We start from the raw sequence: 22,055 nt of genomic DNA, 5'->3' as shown, positions 1-22,055 counted from the left end.
ACACATCAAATTCAAAACTTCATGCAACACATCTTATACTTAACTTGATCCTGGTTGACTCACCAAATCTGAGGGAAGGATTAAAGGATTTCTTGACCAACTAAATTAAATGTGCTAATAATCTTCAAACCTATTTAACCAGTATTCTTTTGTCTTTTTTTATAGTCAAAGTTAGTAACAAATAGTAATAAAAAATAATTATAACTTATCTTGCCTTTTATTATCTTTGCTTTCTTTATTGGCTACACTAATTAACCACAGAGAATAGAAATAAACAGCCTGAATATTGATCTGCAGTTAGGCACTGAGTAATCAGAAATTCTCTATTATCCTAGTATTCTGTAGTTTCCTGGTATTCTATCATTCAGGAGACTTTTGCAAAGATAGATAGAATCCGAACAGTCTGATGTTTCATGTACTCAGATCAAACACTGGAAAGCAGAGACTTCCTTTTGTTTGAACTACATATAGTATCTTAGAAATATTAATACTGAACCCCCCCAGCTATATCTATTTAATTATTATGTGTTTCAAAAAACACCAAAGGAAAAAAAGTAGAATGTTAGTCAGATCCAGTTCTCTTTGGATTAAAAAAATAGTGTCATTTAATAGGATCAGTTTTGATTTTGATGCAATGGGTTATATTAAACTGCTTTAAAAAACATGTAGTTGTACAGTACTTTCTGTATCAATCTGTGGTCATATTAGCCTGCATAATATACCCACATGTGTTTATCCATTCATCAGCTGAGGGACTGTGGGTTGTTTCCCCTTTTTGGCTATTACGAAAATGCTGCTGTGAACATTCATGTGCAAATTTTTGTGCGGACATATGTTTTCAATTCTCTTGGGTATATGTCTGGGAGTAGATTTGCTAGGTCATATTTTGTACTTATTTCTAAAGTGTAATTCTTTTGGAGTCTAATGATTCATGTTTATTCAAGCTAAATATAGTGAACTGAGAAGTGTTTCGCCTCATCCAGAGGCTTAAGCATGGTTTGAGGCAATGGACACTTCCAGGAGGGCTACTGCCATGTTCCTTTGCCACTGGAGGTATAGAAGGCACAATGGAGAAATTTAAAAATGGTGATTGTCCAGCAGACCCATCCCAGCTATGTCTGCCTTCTTTTTTCCTAGAATATTCCTTCTCTTCTATTTTTGTGTTTTCTGTGCAAAAGCATCATTTTCATGCACATTAAATTATATTTTATATTTCCTTTTCCAGGCATTTCTAAAACATTTACTGATATTATCAGAGGAGAATCAATGATCATCTGTAGCTTCACATCCATTTTTTTTGGAATTTTTCGGAGCAACTTCCTTGGCATTTCCAATTATAGCGGTAAGAGCATTTTTTTGGTCTGTATATTTTCTAATATCATTTTTATATGGTGCATTTCAATTCATACTGAAATTAAAATGTAATCAAGATGTCTTACAATGGAATACTACTCAGCCATAAAAACCAACAACATAACACCATTTGTAGCAACATGGATGCTCCTGGAGAATGTCATTCTAAGTGAAGTAAGCCAGAAAGAGAAAGAAAAATACCATATGAGATTGCTCATATGTGGAGTCTAAAACAAAACAAAACAAAAAAACATAAATACAAAACAGAAATAGACTCACAGACATAGAATACAAACTTGTGGTTGCCAAGGGGGTGGAGGGTGGGAAGGGATAGATGGGATTTCAAAATTGTAGAATAGATAAACAAGATTATACTGTATAGCACAGGGAAATATACACAAGATCTTATGGTAGCTCACAGAGAAAAAAATGTGACAATGAATATATATATGTTCATGTATAACTGAAAAATTGTGCTCTACACTGGAATTTGACACAACATTGTAAAATGATTATAAATCAATAAAAAATGTTTAAAAATGTTAAAAAAAAAGATATCTTAACTGCGTTTCCTGTACTTTACTCATGGACCAATTAAAATAGTAAATCAGCTAACAAAATAATTACCATCTATGTGTTTACTTAGAGATTAAGGGGAAAGAATGTGAAATTATTTCATCCCCCTTGGTATACATGTGCACTCTTGTGCGTGTGCGTGTGCACACACACACACAGTTGTGTCATCTGGCTCAGATTTACTTCTTCCCTGTATCAATCTGGAGTTTACTGCATGGATGTTAAGAATTGGCTTGGTCCTGGATTTGAGTCTGTGGGTGAAAGCAGAATGGTTCAAGCAGTACTGGAGAGTCAGTGCCTAGAGAGGATAACAGTCAGCCATGGTGTGGTTGAAGTTCACTGGGCTATGGAACTATGCTCATTTGCTAGGTTCCTAGATGTGGTACTAGGAGAGAAGAAAGTGGGAAAAGTCACAGCATGAAGAGGGAACATGTGTCCTCCTGATATGTTTATGTGTTGGTTGTAGGAGGAGAGAGTTGCTAAAAGGGAAAAGAAATTTATCAAGAGGGGTTTGCATTGCTTCTCAGTGAGGGAGCTGAAGGCATTTGGGGTGGGTCAGTCTTTGTTACTTAAGACTGCACTCAGCAGTGTCTGGTATCTGTTCGCTAACTGGCACTGTTGCCCCCCATTATTGTGGTCATGGAAAATTTCCCTTCTTCATTTCCCAGATATCCTCTGGGATGGGGGCAGGGGTCACACATAGACTGCAGGTTGGTGGCGATCATGGACATTGTGTGCTTGGCCCTGACATAGTTTGTAAAACATTTGAATTTGAATGTCCTTTTGTTGATCATTCACTTTCCAGGCTGTCATTGGTTTTTCCACGTTTATGGCTCCTAAGGGCACGTGAGTCTACTGTCCTTGGACAAGCAGACCTAAGCTGCAGACTGTAAAGGACATGTGTCCCCAGAGAGCCTCTTTTGCCAGGCTTTCATGGGAAACTCTCTTCTGCTGAAGAACACGATTCCTACTCAAAATCTCAAGAGCAAACCAAAGTGTATAGACCCAAATGCCGTCAATGAAAGAAACAAAAGTTATAGTTCAACTTTCTTTTTTTCTTATTTTCTTTTTCTAGAGTTACATGTTATCATGGGCCTCTGCTTGGACATTTTGGGAGGCACGCTATGTGGATATTGGTGTGCAAGGATCATTCAGTTTATATTGACTGACCTTTTTAGCAATATGCTGACTGATATCATTCTCTGTATTTCGATGGTGTACATGACTTTCTACATTGGTAAGGCAGAAACAGATACAAAAAATGCTGTCCTCAAAGTGAACTTTTTGCATTTTAATTTTCCCTTGTTCTCAATTCAGTTACTTCTTCCCAACTGCTTCCACCTTGATGTGGCCCCTCTGTGTGTCTGTTATCATATTATCTCTCCGCTACCTCCAGCTCTTTCCTGGTCTCTCTTAACATCTCTTTGATTTTGACTCCATGTCCCTTCCCTTTGCATTCTTCCATGTTGTTACTCTCTTATTCTTTTTTAAAAAAATTTTTTTGGAGGGGATGTAATTAGGTTTGTTTGTTTATTTATTTTTAATGGAGGTGCTGGGGATTGAACCCAGGACCTTGTGCATGCTAAACACACTCTCTACCATTCAGCTATGCCCTCCCCTGTCTCTTATTCTTTTCTAAAACTCTACTCTTTGGCATTACATTCAGTCACTAGCAGTCCCCTGGAAGAGGAATCAGAACTGAGCTGGTTTCTGCTCTTAACCCTTAGCAACCCATCTTTAAAGAGAGAAAGTTGGGAAAGATGCTCCTGAGGTCTTTTTGAGCTCAACAGGCTTTAATTCAGGGGGTACCAATTTGAAGGGACTGTAGAAATGGTGGCCCTTACCTGAGGCCAGGAGGCAGGAAAGGAGAGGGAGAAATCAGGTATACCTTTGTCTGGAAGTGATGAGGGTAGAATTATTGTGGGAGTTGGAGAGCCTTCAGCTGGTCAACCTTCAACATTCATATGCTAGTTTAGTCCCATGGGACTGGGAACTAAAGTCTTTCCTGGCCTGACTGAGGTAACCAGTTCCCAAAAGCCATAGTAATTGTGGCAAAATGGCCAAATTCTGCTTCTGCTCTTCCCTGGCACAGTGGAGCAACGTCCATGCATGGGAGACCTCAGGTGTCCAGAGGTTCATTACTCCTCTTTCCCCTCCAGTTACCAACCAGCACTGCTCCCTCCACGGGTAAACTGCCTCTTGTTGTTGCTCACTGCCCTGAGTCAGTAAAATTATAGAAAACATTCCCCAAAGGGTCATTTCCTTCAACTTCATTTTTTTCCCTCCCCTGTCTACCTGTTTTAAACGTCTTAAATATTTGAAGAAAAAATTTTAATTTAATATTTCCTTTTGTTTTCTCATTGGACCATGAGTTCCTTGAAGTAGAGGCTGTCTCTTATTCATCTTTTTATTTATTCTCTTTTCTGTATTCCCTGAGCCAAGCCCAGCACTTGCCATATGCCTAATAGTAATTTAATACATGTTGGTTGAATAAACTACTAGTCCTTCAAGAGCTGTGGAATGAGGCAGAGTTGGATTCACATCTGAGCTTCACAATTTATTAGCTCAGTGACTTTGGAGTGTTACCTCTCTAAGCTTTAGTTAGTTTCCTCATCTATAAACATGATATACTATAACCTAATTGAGAGGAGCATTGCAGGCATTAATGAAATAATATGTGTTGTGTGACTCACTCATGTTTGTGTCCTGGAGGTAGGACTTCAATCGCAAGAGCTGATTGTTCACATCTCTTCCCAGAGCTGTGTTTAAGTGACATAATGTTGGTAGCTTGAAACTGGCCATAGTGGGACCATGGAAACTGGCAGATACTACCAACTGGGTTTTTTTTTTTACCCCCCAGATTGCTGCTGTTAAACATTTACCAGCACAACACCAGGCTCAAGGTAGGGCAGCCGATAAATGCTGGTTCCCTTCCCCTTTCGTTCTAATTCACGGAGGGGCTCCCGGTCAGTCCTTGAGAGGCCTGGAATACATTCTCCCTCTCAGCGCTCTGAAGGGATCGCTGGTGCAAAGGATTGATCTTGGACCTCTAGCCTGCAGACTATGAGGCAATAAATTCCTGTTGTTTAAGACACTTAGTTTGTGGTACTCGGTTACAACAGCCCTGGGAAAAAAATACCCCTCCCTCCTGCATTACACTTTCCTCTGCTCCAGGAATTAACAGCTTCAGGTAGTTCTTCACTCTTAGGCTTAATCAGATCCTGACAGCAACAGTCAGTAACAGACAGTTATAAGGAGAGTTTCCATTGCCAGAAAGCTGAACGTAGGTAAAATTTTTATTTACACGTGTTACATTTCTGTCATGTTATCTAATTATGTTTTTTTTTCTTCGCTGGTGAAACATATTGTTAACTGGCTTAAATCCAGGGAGTGTCTGATTGAGGTCAGAGAGTCACCTCCTTGAGCACAGTACAGTCATTTCCATTTTTGTCTCTATTATATTAAATTTACAATTCTTGGACTTTTAGAAATCACTTGCATCAGCACATTCATTCTAATAAAGTAAAATAGTCAAAAAAAATTGCACAGACATTACCAGACAAAAGACTCACTGGAACATTGTTGATTGACAGGTAGTGCAGCTAGAAATATTAATATATCAGCCCATGGAAGAAAATTTGAATTTAGTGTCTAGAAGGGAGTCAATGTTATAGATGGTGGGTTATAGGAAAGTCTAGGCCAGAGGTACACCAAGAGAGGTGGTGGGGGCGCGGTTTGTCCCAGCAGAAGGAATATTTTGTCAAGTGGCACTGGTCAGAATTTCTGGAGAATGGTGATAATAAAAAGCAGAGGGCTTTTAGGCAGTTTTATTGTTTGAAAACTGTCTACAAACAATGCATTCCCTTCTTGCCTGTGCCCGGGCTGATTGCTGTCACTGTCTCTTTTCTGTTATGTCATTGGTCTCGGCTATAAATGTCGAAGGACTTCAGTCGTCACGCTAATATTTTTCTAGTTAGGAAACATCCGTTCCTGAATCCTGTTGTTTTTAGGAAACAAAATCTCCTAGTAGGAGGACCTTCCCTTTTTCTAAACCAGAGAGAGAAAGAGACAGAAGTTGAGAGAGCTGCTTTCCCGTGGCATCAGTCTTCTGTGATGGTTTCTTTCCATTGAGTCAGGAAAACTTGACAGCTCTATTTTTAACCTCTTGGGTTTATGCTGATGAAAATTACTTTCTTTATTACATGTTCCATGACATCCCCCCCCAACCCTCAACTTCTTGAACATTTGAAATACCATTTAACATAAATAGCACTTGGAATTTCTCAAAGACTGTTTTTCTAATTGTAAAAGTAGTACATGTTCAGTGTAGAGTTTAGGAAAAATTCTGGAAAGTCAAAGAAAAAATCTAAACCTATGTTGTAAATTTAACCACTGACACATTTTGGTGCATGTGCTTAGCCTTTAACAAATACATACGCATGTACATACATGTATTAATGTATGCATTCACACCGTATTTTTGTGTAACATTGGGATTATACTAAATGATATCAGTTTTAAAATAAAGTTATTTTGTGGTTTTCTCATAACAGATGTTGTCTCTAGGTAGTGACTGTTGGTGAAAAAAATGAGCTTTAAAATCCCATAGTATGAGTTGTAGGGAATTGGAAGTAAGATTGCAAGAGTTTCTCTATCCTCACAGCTCCCAGTACCACTGGTTTTACTGTCATTGTTTATTTATATTAAATTCAGTTAAATAAGTAGGTAAAAAGAAATCTAAAGTGGATTTAAGTAAACTAGATAAACCAAAGGAATAATAAAATCCCCTTCAAATTAATAAACAGCATAAATTTACCAAGCAATGAAGTGAACATATAAAAATAATTAATAGCATGAGAACAGTGATTATCATTTATTCCTTGTTTTAAAGATGTGCCAAGCACTCTTCATGTTATCTAATTTTATCCTCACAACAACTCTATGAGGCATTCTTCTTTTACACCCATTTTGCAGATGCAGGGGCACTAATGGGGAAAAGGGATGTCACAAACCCTGAGCAGCCAGCTCAGCCCTGCTCCAAGGGCCTTCCACTCCTACCTTGCGTCTTTTTTCCCTTCCTCTGTCTGACATTTATAATGTGCTAGTTGAAGATTCTGCAGCCTAGGACTGTTGGAATTCAAAGTGTTCAGACATTCATAGTTGGTTTTCCTGCCCCAGACTACATTTACATATTTGTTTAGAGCCCAAGGAATCACAATTTTAGGGGCATCTGTCCCAGGCAAAAGAACAGCAAGCTTCAGGACCTGCGGTCCCCATGCAAACTCTGAGCTTGGACCACAGCCCCTAGGACACGCTGCAGAGTGTCGCGGAGATGCTGGGCAGAGGCCGTTAAACTTATTTTTCACTAGCCCTGTCCTCAAGGACGGTCTATGGCAAGGGGTTGGCCGACTAGAGCCTGTGAGTCAAATATGCCTATTTTTTGTATAGCCCATGAACTAAAAATAGTTTTCACATTTTAAAATGCTTTTCAAAAAAAACTCAAAAAAATATTTTGCAGCAATTCAAATTTTGGTGTCTATTATTATTGGACAGTCATTCATTTATGTATTATGTATTATGTAGGCCACTTGTGCACTGGACCGGCTGAGTGGAGTAGTTGCAACTGGGGCCACAACAGCACCAAAGACTAAGTATTTACTATATGATCCTTCACAGAAAAAGCTTGTCAACCCCTGATCTAAGGATTAGGCCAGTCACTTAAAACAACTTTCCAAGAAATACTACCAGTCTTTTAAGTTTCCCAACAATTCTTCACTCAAGATAAAGCAGCTTAGTGTGCGGATTTCAAAGCAACTAATTTTATTCTTTTTTTTTCTCCCCAGTGGAATTTTTAGGAATGTCCGGTATGGTTGCTTTAATCTCTGTAGGACTGAATTTAGATTCCTTAAGCTTTAAACCGAGGATCGAGTTAGTAATTACTAAGTAAGTCTCCTGTTACGTACTTCGTATAGATCTCATAGAAGTTTAGTGCTTAAGTGCTCCTGTCCTCATGGACACTAATAGAATTCATTTTTAATAACTTTTAAAAAAACTTTTCATTTTAAATTTTACTACAGGTTATGCTTGAAAAAAACTTAAGCCACCGACAATTATTGACATTAATTGATACTCCTGTTATGGATAATGTATCAGTGGCTCAGAGATCATGATGCTTTTTATATGTAACTCTTTGATAAAAATTTATTTTGAACTGTGGAAAGTTTGAAAAATACTTTATTCCTTTGATTCCTTTGAAACATACCTGAATGACAATATCCTAACTTGGGAAGAGCTGGAAAAGGAAAGTAGCAGAAAAAAATGCAAACCCAGCAAAACTCCAAGGTGTCATATGGACATTTGTAGACAGAGGGAAAGCCATTTGCTTGTCTTCTCAGACAAATGAGTTAGCCATTCTCTGAGAGACTGTGCTAAATCACAGAAGTGTTTTAGAATTATTTCACACCAAATCGTAGTCTAGTGTAGAAATTCTCACTGGGGCTGAAAGTGAATGTTGAAATGAGAAAAATAAGCCATTACCCTGAGTTTTCCCATGAAAACTCATTGCTTTGATATAAAAGACTATTATTCATCATTCTGAATTTACGTCCTCCCTACTTTTATGTTGTTTAAAAATGTCATTTCTTTTATGAAATTCCAGTGATAGAAGACTTCACTTTTTAAAATATATATATAACTCTACTTGGCAAAATGAAAAAATTGGTACCTGTAACTTAATCAAGTTTTGTGTGTATATGAATGACACTTACTTTACTGGTTTTTAAAACCTAGAAACTTGGGATAACTACTAGTTGACAGAACATAGACTTTTTGTCTGTATTTAGACAATTTCCTGAGCTCAGTCATGCTGTCAGCATCATTATAAGTTATTCATTCTATTCATTAAATTTTTTATTCTTTCACCTATTTGATGAATCCTTTCTTAATATCATCTGTGGCCTGGATGTTGTATCTTAGATTTGGGGCCATGACAATAAGTTCCTTCCCAGAAGATGCTCATTGTTAAATGGTGGACATGTGTATGGAAGAACATGGTAATCAGTGTAAATAAATGTATGTTTACTGGGATCTTACTATCTCTAAGGCATTTTTAAAGATGTATGTAGACATTTTAAAAAGTATTCTACTCAGTCAGTTTTTCCATCATTTCTCAATTTTTATAAAACTAAGCTTTACAGTTTGAGGTTCCAACTCACAGCCTTTCCTTCTAGGAGCTCTAATCAGTTGAATCAAGAGACGGGAGTCAGACAGAGTATCAGATTATCTGTTTGATTGGAATAATGCTATGTCAGAGAACATGGTTTATATCTGCAGCTAGAAAGAGGATTCCTAGTGCTTCTTTCCCAGTGTAGATCTTGAGACCTATCTATAGGGAGACTGGTTTTAGGGACAGATACAGTCACCCAGTGATATGAAAGGGAACGTGTGAATCGAGGGGACCAAGAAGAGGCAGGACTTGAGATCCACCTGTAGAAGTCAGGCCTGGCCCTGACCCAGGTGTGTTAGTTGCCTCGTGGAACCAGAGCAGCCCCATGCCCTAACTGCTGTGCTCTGGTCTACTCATAAAGAATCTTTGGGGGTGGGGCTAGACTTGTAGATTTTTGGGAGACAGTCTGGGTGATTCTAATGCTCTTCTCTGCTGAAGAACCATGGTGGTGTAGACAATCAGCATGTAAGGATTTGGAGGAGGATCACTTACAGCGAGAGGGCTTAGGGTGGTTTCCTGAAGAACATGGGATTAGGGTTAGCTGTTTTAACAAAGTTTTTAGGAATTGAGTAGATGAGAAAGCAGATAGAAGAGACTTTCAAAGTAAAGGAGTTTCATGCTGATCACAAAGGGAGAAGTTGTGCAGAGGGCATGGAGGGGATCCAGGCAGCTATCACAAAGTCAAGGTTAACCAGGGGCTCCTTGTGGCAGCCTCAGCTGTGGCCAGCTGGACAGCTGATATGCTGCCCACTAATCTCAGCAAAAGTGCCACGTCACCAGCTTGGAAAGTGGGGATCCTTATTTTTCTGCCTTGCTCTTACTATTCTGCTGTGAAAGGCAGCCCACAGGCACTGGTGTGATGAGGGTAATGGGGAATATGAAACTGGGTGTATTTTAGTTCCAGTAAAATACTTTAATTTTATTTTAATTAGTTAATCTTTATTTAGGTATAGTTGACTTATAATATTATAATAGTTTCAGTTGTACAACATAGTGATTCAACATTTTTATAGATTATACTCCTTTTAAAGTTATTACAAAATAATAGCTATATTTCTCTGTGCTGTGCTGTACTATATGTCCTGGTTACTTACTTATTTTATACATAATAGTTTGTATCTCTTAATCCCATGCCTCTACCTTGCTTCCTCCCACTCCCCTCTCCCCACTAGTAACCACTAGTTTGTTCTGTATATTTGTGAGTCTGTTTCTGATTTCAGCAAAATGCTTTTAAATGTTAATTGTAACAGTGATGGAGGCAAGGACCTCTGCTAAGACAAGAATAGAAGATATGTGGTAGATGCTTTTATGTGAAAAGAAAACTATTTAAAAAACACATTGCTTAAAATGTGATTTCCTTTCCATTTATTCTAGGTTTCTAATGATGTTTTCATGTGTATATCAAGATTTAATATACACTTTCTTTGGCATTGTAATTGGATGTGGAGAAACTGGGTATTTTACATTCCACACTTTAGTTTTCATGTTCATCTTATTTGCAACAGTGAATTTTGTAAGGTAAGAATTATATTTTAAAGTTTGCTTACTGGACTTAGGTGAGTTATAGCAAAAAGAGCTCTGGACATGCAGTCAGGAATCCTGTATTGCTGTCAAGGTCCTGGTAGTGGTTGCTGTGCAATTGAGGGAAAGTCTGTTTACTCTTCAAGGTTCCATCTGTAAAATAAGAAGGGGCAGAACAGCAGCATCAGCATAACCCATGAGCTTGAGGGAAATGCAAATTCACGGGCCCGTCCCAGTTGGCTGAATTCAGTCTCTGGAGATGAGATCCAGGAAACTGTTTCAACAAGCTTGTTAAAGTCTGAGTACCACTGGACCAGATTAATGCTGCTAACATCTTGTTGACTTTCATCCTGTATTATCATCAAAACTATGATAAAGACATTTATTAAGCGCTAACCGTGTACATTATACCATTAATATTAATACAACCTTATGAGCTAGGTGCTGTTACATCTTTTCACAGATGAAGCCCAGAGAGGTTAAACACTTGCCTGGAGACACCCAAATTGTAAGGACAGAGTTGGGATTTAAACTTGACTCTCCCGACCATGCTTTTTCTAGAATGACATTGCCCACAAGTGACAGTTATGTCTTCCAGAAGAATTCATGACAGCGTCTCCAAAAACATTGGCCTTTCTACTCAGGATAGGCCTGGCTGAGAGAGCTTACTTATAAGATGTTCTCATGGAGCATTGCTGCTGCTGACTCTGGAAGCACTGCATGCGATTCAAGTAGTCCCTCTCACACAGAGGGATGTGTAGACAATTTACGTTTCTTTCCACCGTCTTTCCACCATGGGAGTGCAAGTGGAGGCTGAGGTTGGTCACAGTGTGTGGAGAAAGGTACATGGCTTTTTGCACATTGTTTGACTCAGCTATGCATCCATTATCTCATTTCAACTTCACAACGGCACTGGGAGATAAGAATTATTATCTCCATTGTATAGATGAAAAAACTGAAAGGCAAAGGGCTGTGCCCAAGGTCAAATGGCTAGTGAGTGCCAGAGATCTTGTGTGGACTTACAGTCCTACCTCACTAGAGAAGAGGCTTTAATGGAGGGAGTCATCGTAAGGGGCCCTCAAAGTAGGGGTGGACTTTCCGTAAGAGACTTGTTGAGAAAAGCATTTCAGAGAAGATGAGCCAAACGAGGCGTGGACATAATAATCCTTGCTAACATGTATTGAGTGTTGACCACATTCAAAACATCATTCTGGGCCCTGTGAGTGTTGCCTCATTTAACTGGCTCTTCATAAAGGTCATTCAAAGCAAGTGCCATTATTATTATTATCATCTCCATTTTATAGAGGAAGAAACTGAGGCTTAGCGAGATTAAATACCTTTCTTAAGTTTACATAGTAAAAAAAAAAAAGTCTAAATTTAAAACCAGGTAGACTAACTCCAGGGTCTTTGCTATACTGCTTCTCTGTTTTTGAGATCAGGAAGTGACGTAAGTTGTTCTATTTTGGCTGGACTCAATGGTATCTTAGAGAAAGATCCTTTAGTAAGGCTGAAAATTTCGATAAGCATTACTTTGCAAAAGGCTAAAAGCAAGGCAGAGGAGATTGCCCAAGTTAATTATATACATTATAGGTGGTAAATTGTAGATTTTCTGTTTTTCAATGAGGAAAATTCTCTAAATTGTCTTAAGAAATGCCCACTGAAAAACTGATGCATAACGTAATTTTTGAAGCTGAGAACATGTCAGTTTTATTTCTGCTTAAATCTCCTTTGAAGGACAGTACTGATGTTTTTTTGGTGCAGATCTCCTAAAGATAGAATCCAAATTTTGGCGCAGAGTCTTGTAGGAAAATGATCTGTAGAGAAAGGAAGCAAAAATCGAAATTATTTATGTGACATTTAATGTATGATTCTTGTGGGAGCTCAAGAAAAATTTGATTAAACAAAAGTTATTAATGTGTCTACAATAATTTTACTTTTCAACCATGATCTACCTGTCGGCCATCCTCGTCTAATTTCTGAATGCAGTCATGGCCTTCCAGGGAGCTTGTCATTGATACTTGAAGAAGTTTCCCTGCAGGAATTTACTACCAAAATCCCAAACAGTACACACTAGTGTTAGTAATAATTCTTTATATTTGTACAGAACTTCTAGCGTTATTTTTCAAGAGTTGAGTATTAAGTGTAAAATTTAGATAGTAGATTTGGTTAGTTCCAGAGAGTTTGTAAAGCTGATCAATAAACTGGATTGTCTGAAAATTTTTATAAGAAATTCAAGAAATTTAGTATTTACTGCATAGCTTCAACATAAATAACATTGATACATATGGTGTGATTTAAAAACAAATGTTTTTCTTTCCACAGGTTACTTACTGTGGTCCTAGTGAGCCCTATTCTGAGGCATTCCAGTTATGAGTGTAACTGGAGATGGGGCATTGTTATAGCGTGGTCTGGAATTAAGGGAGTTTTTAGCTTACTCTTGGCTCCTGATGTTCATAATCTGGCTGAAGAAACAATAGAGTCACCACAGCAGGTAAGAAAAATCATGTCCCATGATTATTCAGTTTTATTCATTTTTATTTTATTTTTTTTGTAGTGCTTGTCATAGTACCCAGTAATTAAGTTAACCATTTTTAAAAAAAATTTTTTTATTGAAGTATAGTCAGTTTACAATGTTGTGTCAATTTCTGGTGTACAGGTTTACCATTTTTAAGATTAGATTTGAAAAGTGCATTCTTTTAAGTAGAAAGGAACTTTTGGAGGAAAGTTTACTTATGCTCTCAGCATGAAAGGAACCAAGAATCAAGTAATGGTCATGGGCGTGGGAGTCAGGTGCGCCTGGGGTCAAATGCAGGCTCCACTGTTCACAGGCTGAGTGGCCCTGGGCAAGCTCCTCAGACTTGTGAAGCTTTGGTTTCCAGTTGAGGATTGAGATGATGCTCAGTAAAACACATGACACTTAGTAAAAGCTTAGTCAGTGTTATTGGACATATAAATGCAGTTTTTCAATAGCTGTCAAAAGCATGAAAAAAAAATGATACCCTTTCTAGAATATTCCAGTCCCTATAGCTATTAGAGCAAAAACTGAAATGCTCATTAAGTATACTATGGAAAGAAAGATTTTTATAAATGCTTGAATTAAAGATCTAGTTATATTTATGTCTTTTAGAGCTAATTAAAAAATTAATTTCTTGAAAAATTTTGGCTGAAGCCTACATTATCCATAGTGAAAAGCAAAACTTGGTTTCCCTTCCATTCTCTCGCAAAGCTTTTCCCCCATGCGCTAGCCAGTGGATTTCTGGGCAGCATCGGGGACACTGAGACTCGAGGGAAAGTCCAAAGAGCCCAGAGCATCTGCTGACAGCATTAGGGTACCTCATAATTTGTGAAGTATTAGCTGGAGAAGTTGTTAGAAGTTTCTAGAAATCCTCAGGACACCCCTGCCACCTCCCAGTCAGATAAATCCCAAACCTGCTCCTAGGAGGGAGAAAAACACTTAAATAATGTAAATTAGGAACACTACCCATCTCCCAAGGAACTTTAATTTGGAGGTAGTTGTCCAGAGTTTCCTGGTATTATCCAATTTCAAGTTCAGGATTTTCTCTTCTTTGCTATTTCACTCCTCTCCTCGAAGACCCCAGGAGTACAGTATTTTTCAAATATCTTTTCTAGGGAGAGCAACTGTCACCTTCTCCATCTTGCATGTGGAGAAATCAAAACAAAGAGAATAGCATGTTAGTAAAAGAACTGGGGTGCCCCAATTACCCAAAGAGGAAGTGCTTATTTTTAATGGTGCTCCTTTTTTTTTTTTTTTTTTTTTTAAATGGAGTATCATACTCCTCATCATCTTTCCTGAGGATTTACACTTCATATCTGGGGGCAGGGTCTGAAAATTAATTTGGAGTTCAAACACACCTGTGGTTTTGCAGAGCCTTTGGGTTCTTCCATGTTCCTAGAGGAAAAGAATGATGACCAGTATCTGAGCTCCTTCCGTTTTCCTTTGTGCGAGGCATTGGCCCAAGCCCAAGTCAACGAAATGTTAACAGACATTTGAGTGTCATTTTACAGTGTTCCCCAGATCTGTGCGATGTTAAGAACTGCTTGGAGGCATCCCACCCCAGACCTACAGAATAAAAATCCGCAGGGAAGAAGCCCGGGAGGCTGTGTCTTTCAGAAGGACTTCGGGTGCTCACTGTGATCAGTGAAGTTTGGGAAATGCGCTCAGAAGAACACACTGCTGTTCACTCCGTTTTTCAGTGAGGAACACTGAGACTCGGAGTGGTTAATTGGGCTCAAGTTACATGGCTCGTAAACGGCCGAGTCAGGACCTACAGCTGTGGCGGTGCTTCTGCGGACCGCACCATGGGTCCTGACTGCTGCTTCACAGCTTCTCGAGTGGCTGTGGTAAATGCTGGCGGCGGGGCACTTCCCTGTCCCGCCGTGGTCACCACGGCCCGCTTTTGCTCTTGCTGGGGCTCCTCCCGGGCCCCGCCAGGCTCCTCCCGAGCCGCCGCGGAGATGCTGCTGCTGACGGCGGCGTCTGGGGACCGCTCTGCTCTCAGTGTCCGTCCCCCGCCCACAAACTGCAAAATCGATCTTCTTCTCATTCTGGTTGAAAACTAATTTCTGCCCCAGTAGATTATATTCAAGCAGTGTCCACGAAACAACCCTTTGTCTCTGCTTACTTATCAGAGGCAGGATTAAAAAATGTCGGTTAAAGTAGAATTTTGCTGGTGGTTAATTTGAACAGTGATTCCCTCTGGAGAACTTATTGATGTTTTGATTCTGACTCTGTGTTTTGTTTTTCAGTTTATATTGTATGTACAGGTGATATCACTAATGACTATGGGAATAAATTCATACATGATGACTCGTTCAGCCAGGACATTAGGTAAAATATGTCTATCCTTCATTAATTAACTGGGGAGAATAATGCAAATAGATTATTGTTGGGGATGGTGGGACATTTCTTATGGAGCTCAAGGAATTGATTATGAAATCATGCACTTTCGTTCACTCACTATTTATAGATGATGTATTAATTGGGATACTGATTCAGCCAGTTTAACAGAAACAACATTAACGGTGGCTTAAACAAGACAGAGATTTGTTTGTTTGTTTGTTTGTTTTTCCTCCACCAAAAAGTCCAGGAGAATGGAATGGGTCTCCCCCACAAGGTTGTCCAGAGATCTCAGATCCCTCTTGTTTATTGGTCCTCCTCTTCCTGGGGTGCTCTATTGTCTGCAGGGTAGAAGCTGGCTCAATGCGGTCAATAGGAAGGGAAAATGGCAGGTGGGTGGTGGTGATGGTGGTCATGTTGGCCATGGAGGGTAAGCAGCTTCCTTTTGAGGGCATAATGCAGAAGTTGTGTATGTCATTACCACTCCCATTCCATTGGCCAGATCTTAGTCACATGGGCACCCATGGGTAAGGGAAGCTGGGAAATATTATCTTGACCTGACTGGCAACATGCTTAGCCAAAACTCAGAGACTCTGTTGGTAAAGGAAGAAAGGGAGAATGGGTATTGGGAGCAACCAGCAGGCTCTGCCAGAGTTGCCTATTTCTAGAAAAAAATTGAAGCTGTTGATGATAAAATACGTAAATATAATAAAGTCACAAATAGACCCATGATCAATAGAGAAATCTAGGATAAGATAACCAGTGGCGATGGAGTCAAGTAGGGAAGAGAGAGGATGGGGTGGGATTAAACAAAGTCTTAGAGTAGGACCTTTGTATTTTCCAGTATCCCATGGCCTGGTCCTCAGCTTTGCTGCTTTAGAGAACTGATTCTGTCAGGGTATCTAGAATTGATGAGACTAATGGAAACTTATATACACTACACTCACAGGAGAATATAGATAAGGCAGAAAATCAATTTATTCATTTATAATGAGGATGATTTCTTTCTATGTGTGAAATAATTGTGATCATTATTCAGAGTGTTGGCCTCTACTGATTTCTTTGATAAATCAAATAAGTAATCAGAAAATTTCTTGGAAATCATAGAACTAATGAGAGGTCAGTGAAAGAGTAATGTTGAAGGAAGTTTCTTATAAACAGAGAAACAGTCTGGTGAATTTCCCATCTCTGCTTGTGCCTTTTCACTGTCCTGCCCACTCCTGAAACCATGCCCCATCAACACTGCTGCAGAGCTTCCTGCAACAGCTTTACTGCAAAGGCAAGGGCTCCAACTGTGCATAGGGCTAGTAAATGGGGCAGATTTTTTGGCAACTCTCCTTCTCCCCCATTTATGGGTTTGTTCTTCTTTGCAGTGGAAAGTTGTGCTTGGATCAGCAAAAGCCTACACTGGAGAATGAGTGAACTTAATTCGATCCCTCAGGGTTTGCTCACACCTCCCTTCCCACCAATTTTCATTGACTTTCAGGGATCCACACCCACTCTGTTCTGTTTGCTTAGGATATAACGTCTAGATTTCTCCCATGCTGGCTTCCTTGTGATTGCTCTTATTCTGATACTCAAGGGCAAGATCAAAGAGTTTTATTCTCATGGAAGTGTTTTCTTCTTCTTTTTTTCTTCCCTTATCCATTTTTTATTGTATTAACTAAACCTCAGAATTTTCATTATGAAACAAAAAAATATAGCAAGTATATTATCCTCAGAATCAATGCTCATCCTTTCTAGAAATACTTGCATGTGAGGAGGTAATTGACAAAACTGAGTTTTATCATGAAGAGTTTTGAAGCAACTTCTTCCATCTGGCCTAATGCTTTTAGGAGATCCCTCCTCATGTTCTTGGATCATTTTAGTCATGAGAGTTAACTCAAATATATGCCGCCACCAAGTGGTCCACATATACTCGTGTTTCCCCAGAGCAACTGCAAAGTGGCTTTTGCTCCATCATAATGAGAAGGATGTAATTAGGCAAACGAATAAACTTTCTCCTTGGGTGCTCTCAGCTGCCAGATTTTAAATCCAAAGCTGACACCTTCTAACTCTTTATTAAGCATGAGGTCAAATGCATCTTTGCTCTGGACCATACAGAATTGAGAGGGATATGACTCCAGACCTTTTTGAATCCTCGAAATTTCAAATACTACTGTTGCCTAGTGTCCTGTAGAGAATGCAATAAAGTTAAACTGAAACATTTAGAAACATTTTTTTAACTCTTTATGAGATATCTCATACGCAGTTAGGAAGAGAGAACAGTTTATTGAGATGGAATTCTGAATGAGTAGGCTAAGCTCAGTCACTAATTAACTTCTTTTTGGTAAGCGAGCCTGATAGCTATAATCTCAGATTCATACTTCAAGACAATACAAACTGCTGCAAGTTTTGGACATGCAGATTTTCTGGTCAGGAAACAGATGTTAAATTTGAGGGATCTCTATTGCAGTGGCCTTTACATTTTATTGTGTGTAAGAATCAGTTGGAGAACTTGTTAAAAATGCAAATTTCCAGGACAATCTGATTCTCCAGATATGGGGTGGAGCCCAGGAATTTGCTTAGTTTAATAAGCAGCCCCTCTACCATAGAAGACACAGCTAGTTTTCCATACCTTGAGAAATACTGATGGAGTGCCTTGAAGCAGTAAGTCTTGTCTCCAGCTGTAGGAAATGAAAAGAAACTAAGAAAACATTCTTTAGCAGTTGAATCAGATAAAGTACAGCTGAAAGGAAATGGATAGCTGGGTGATTTTCTGCAAAATTTTGGACAAAAATTGTCCTTGCTCTAAGCACTCTGGGTTGGCTATGCAGGTAATGCCAAGATTTCCCTACATCATGCAATCCTTTTGCTTCTCTGTGCAGTCTTCACTGTATTCTGTTAAGGTCCTCATTCTTCTTTGTCACAGGTTTGTGTGCTCTCTCCCTTCAAAGACAAATGGCCATGCAAAACGCCATTAAGCACATCCAGGAGATGATACAGAACAGAATAGCTTTGTGTAAAACAGAAAAAATTTTGACAAATGTTAATTGGACCTTAGTAGAAGAAAAAACAAAGATTGAATACATCATTCCTGTGAGTTGATACCTAGCAAAAAATAGTCCTTTCCCTCCCTGGGTCTGCATCTCTTTCTCTAGTTTATTGTAAAAAACTTGATTCTGCTAGTTATATGTCAGAAAACTGAAGGGGGGTATATTTACTAGTTATGCTATACTTCTTTGTATTCTGTCTCTACAGAGAAGGTCTTGTTGATCTGGTAATATTTCCCAAATACAGGAGAACTGGTGTTTTTACACACTGGCTGATTGAGTAACTATGAATAGCCTCTGCCAAGGTGATGTTTCCAATTGGTTGAAGAAATGAGAGATCTCTCCCTGTATAAGTACTATGAGAAGTAGAAAACACAGGCTGCTTCAGAGAGCAGTCAAGCGTAGACAGGTTTGGAGAATTTGGTTTCTAAATCTCCCCAAATGAATAGTTACTTCGCCATAATTGAAAGCAACATTTCCCATAGGAAGAATGTTATTTACATACACAGCCCTTCATTTTAGCGATTCAGATTTGAATTACTGGAATCTTTGTTGAGCAAAGCATTTAACAGCTTCTAATCATTTTTACTTTTTTTAAAAAACTTTAGCTCTGTATGTTTTTCTTTTCTTTTTTGTATGTTTTTCAACTTAGTCTGATACTGTTCAGTTTACCCATGTTTCATGTGACAAAGAAGCAAAGGAGTCCCCAACAGATGAAGATTTAATAGGAGAAGCCAGATTGCATGTAGCTATAATACAAATGGTTGGTACTCCTCACATTATCTGCTTTTTACTTATTGTTATTTTTGCAATTCTTACATATGGTTTTTAGGTGACTAGAAAAAAAATTTTTTCACCTTTTGATTGGTTGTTAAAATATATGTTTGATTTATTAAAGTTGAAAAATAAAAATAAAAAATCTCTTAGACTTTAAATTCAAGTCACAAATCTTATTATTCTATTTCTAATTTTCTAATTCTTATTATTCTAGTAAATTTTAGCAGTTCATTTTTGAGTAGTCTTGAATGATGTTTGGTGCCATTTACATACTTAGTTAATTAAACATCTCCAAATATTTGAAACTGCTTTTATAAATTTAACATATTTGAGTTCCTTTTATAGAAAATTCTCCCAAGTGCTTATTTAACTCTTATAAATCTAAAAAGTTAAAATAAATCTAGTGAATCAAAATTCTCTTAAAATATTTAAGACAATGTTTAAATGTTGTAATATAAACATAGAAAGATTACTAGGTAAAATCAACTTTAAATCAACCCTTGATTTTTGGGACCCTTGTTATAATGACTTACCACATTTACTTTTAAACCAACAATTCCATACAGTGACTGACTCCGTGTTATTTTTTTTTAAAATCAAAATATAGTTGATTTTCAATATTGTGTTAATTTCAGGTGTACAGTATTCTGACTCAGTTATTTTTTTCAGATTATAAGTTTTTATAAGATACTGAATATAATTCCCTATACTATACAGTAAATCCTTGTTGCTTTTCTATTATATATATGATAGTTTGTATCTGTTAATCCCATATTCCTAATTTGTCTCTCCCCTCTTCCTCTCCCCTTTGGTAACTATAAGTTTGTTTTCTATGTCTATTTTGTATCTATATTCATTTGTATTATTTTTTAGATTCCACATATAAGTGATGTCATATGGTATTTCTTTCTCTGACTTATTCACTAAGCATAATATTCTCTGTTTTGTTGAAAATGGCAAGATTTCATTCTTTTCTTGTAGCTGAATAATATTTATATATATACACATATACACCACATTTTCTTAAGCCAATTTCCTATTAATGGGCACTTGGGTTGTTTCCATGTCTTGGCTATTGTAAATAGTGCTGCTATGAACATTGGGGTGCATGTGTCTTCAAATTAGGGTTTTTGTTTTTTCTGGATATATACCCAAGAGTGGGGTTGCTGGGTCACATGATAACTCTATTGTTTAGTTTTTTAAGGAACCTCTATACTGTTCCCCATAGTAGCTGCACCAATTTACATTTCCACCAACAGTGTAGGAGGGTTCCCTTTCCTCCACACCCTCTCCAGCTTTTATTATTTGTAGACTTTTTGTGATAGCTATTCTTACTGGTGTGAGGTGATACCTCATTGTGGTTTTGATTGCATTTCTCTAGTAATTAGCCATATTAAGCATCTGAAGTAAACTCTGAGTTGTATAAATTTTTAGTTTCCTGAAGCTAGGAATCTTTGTATTTTTTATAACATCCAGGAAAGTACTTTGCAAAAAATGAATATTCTCTAAATATTTAAATTGGATAAAATGTATTTCCTGTTACAGAAGTTTTTGAGAAGTATATTTTCATATATTGAGTTCAATAATAGTAGTGAGGGAGGGCCATGTAAATGTCAGAGTACGTTACATTAATGTTTTGGTCCTTTGTAATTTTTATTTTTAGAGTAGCTTTGAAAAACAGTGTAATGATGGAGTCCTCAGTGTAGAGGCAGCCCGGACATTAATTGGTGCAACCAAAAGCTTTTGCCCTATCCAAGGAAAGTAAGTGTAATACTTCTTTAATTGATATTTCCAAAATTGAATGTGTATGTGATACAGAATGAACAAACTGAGAGTTGAATGCCCAGATTGATCAATCTTTTTATGTTATCTATCTATCTGTCTATCCATCCATCTATCCATCTACTTCCTATTTTACTTGTTTATACTTTTCCCCCAGGTTTCATAACTTTGATGACATTAGGAGATTCTGGAGGAAGTTCTGACTAGAGAGCAATTTATATAAGAGACAAGGGAAGCCATGAAAAGGAACCCATATAGTTTCAATTACTATTATAAGTATTTTGTCTTTATATCATATTCACTAAATTACTGAATAGGGGAGGTAGGGAAGCCTGGAGCCTGCCATTAAACTGCTTTCTGGAATGGATCAGACTCTGGAGGAATTGACCCAACCTATGGAACTGATAGATGCAAGTAAATCTGATGGGGAAAGCTTAGTATCTTAGAGATATATTGATAATTGGTCACAGCCCTGGTAAACATTAGAGAATGGATGGTCGAAGACAAAGCTTTGGGGCAACTACGATGGGAGAGTTGTCTGGGTGATGGTTAAATTTCAGCACCCTGGTAATACGTCTGGGAGATACAGCATCAATTCCTGGATAAAGTTTGGGAAAGATAGGGAATTTAGGGCCTTGGAAAATCTTGGGATAGGCAAGGCGTGACAAAAGGAAGCTTGATTCTGCACCCCAAAGAATTGGTCTGGAGAAGTTTTAATTATATTTTACCTCAGGTCAGGAATAGTTCCAGAAACATGGACAGCAAGAGGCTTACGCTAAAATGTTTCTCTTCTGTGACTGTGGGTAGGTAGCTGATGGATACTGAGGCATATTTAACAAACCCATACTACATTTATATTTAGTGTAACTTTCTGTTTATATTACCCAAAGATATAGCACTTGTTTTTCCTTATAACATGTATCTGTATTTT

General features: G+C 38.0%; 1 protein-coding gene across 1 annotated transcript in view; it reads left to right on the top strand.

The window, feature by feature from the left end:
* SLC9C2 (solute carrier family 9 member C2 (putative)) overlaps positions 1–22,055 on the top strand; it is a 69,065-nt gene that overhangs the window by 11,746 nt on the left and 35,264 nt on the right. The window contains exons 6-14 of the mRNA XM_074349815.1: positions 1,226–1,342; positions 3,005–3,166; positions 7,773–7,872; positions 10,529–10,672; positions 12,998–13,166; positions 15,443–15,524; positions 18,445–18,611; positions 19,218–19,328; positions 21,006–21,103. Coding sequence (XP_074205916.1) covers positions 1,226–1,342; positions 3,005–3,166; positions 7,773–7,872; positions 10,529–10,672; positions 12,998–13,166; positions 15,443–15,524; positions 18,445–18,611; positions 19,218–19,328; positions 21,006–21,103 — 1,150 coding nt within the window. The remainder of the gene's footprint in view (positions 1–1,225; positions 1,343–3,004; positions 3,167–7,772; positions 7,873–10,528; positions 10,673–12,997; positions 13,167–15,442; positions 15,525–18,444; positions 18,612–19,217; positions 19,329–21,005; positions 21,104–22,055) is intronic.

Source organism: Camelus bactrianus, chromosome 21 (assembly GCF_048773025.1).
Source record: "Camelus bactrianus isolate YW-2024 breed Bactrian camel chromosome 21, ASM4877302v1, whole genome shotgun sequence".
In the NCBI taxonomy this organism is placed as follows: Eukaryota; Metazoa; Chordata; class Mammalia; order Artiodactyla; family Camelidae; genus Camelus; species Camelus bactrianus.
This window is presented reverse-complemented; position numbering and strand designations above follow the sequence as displayed.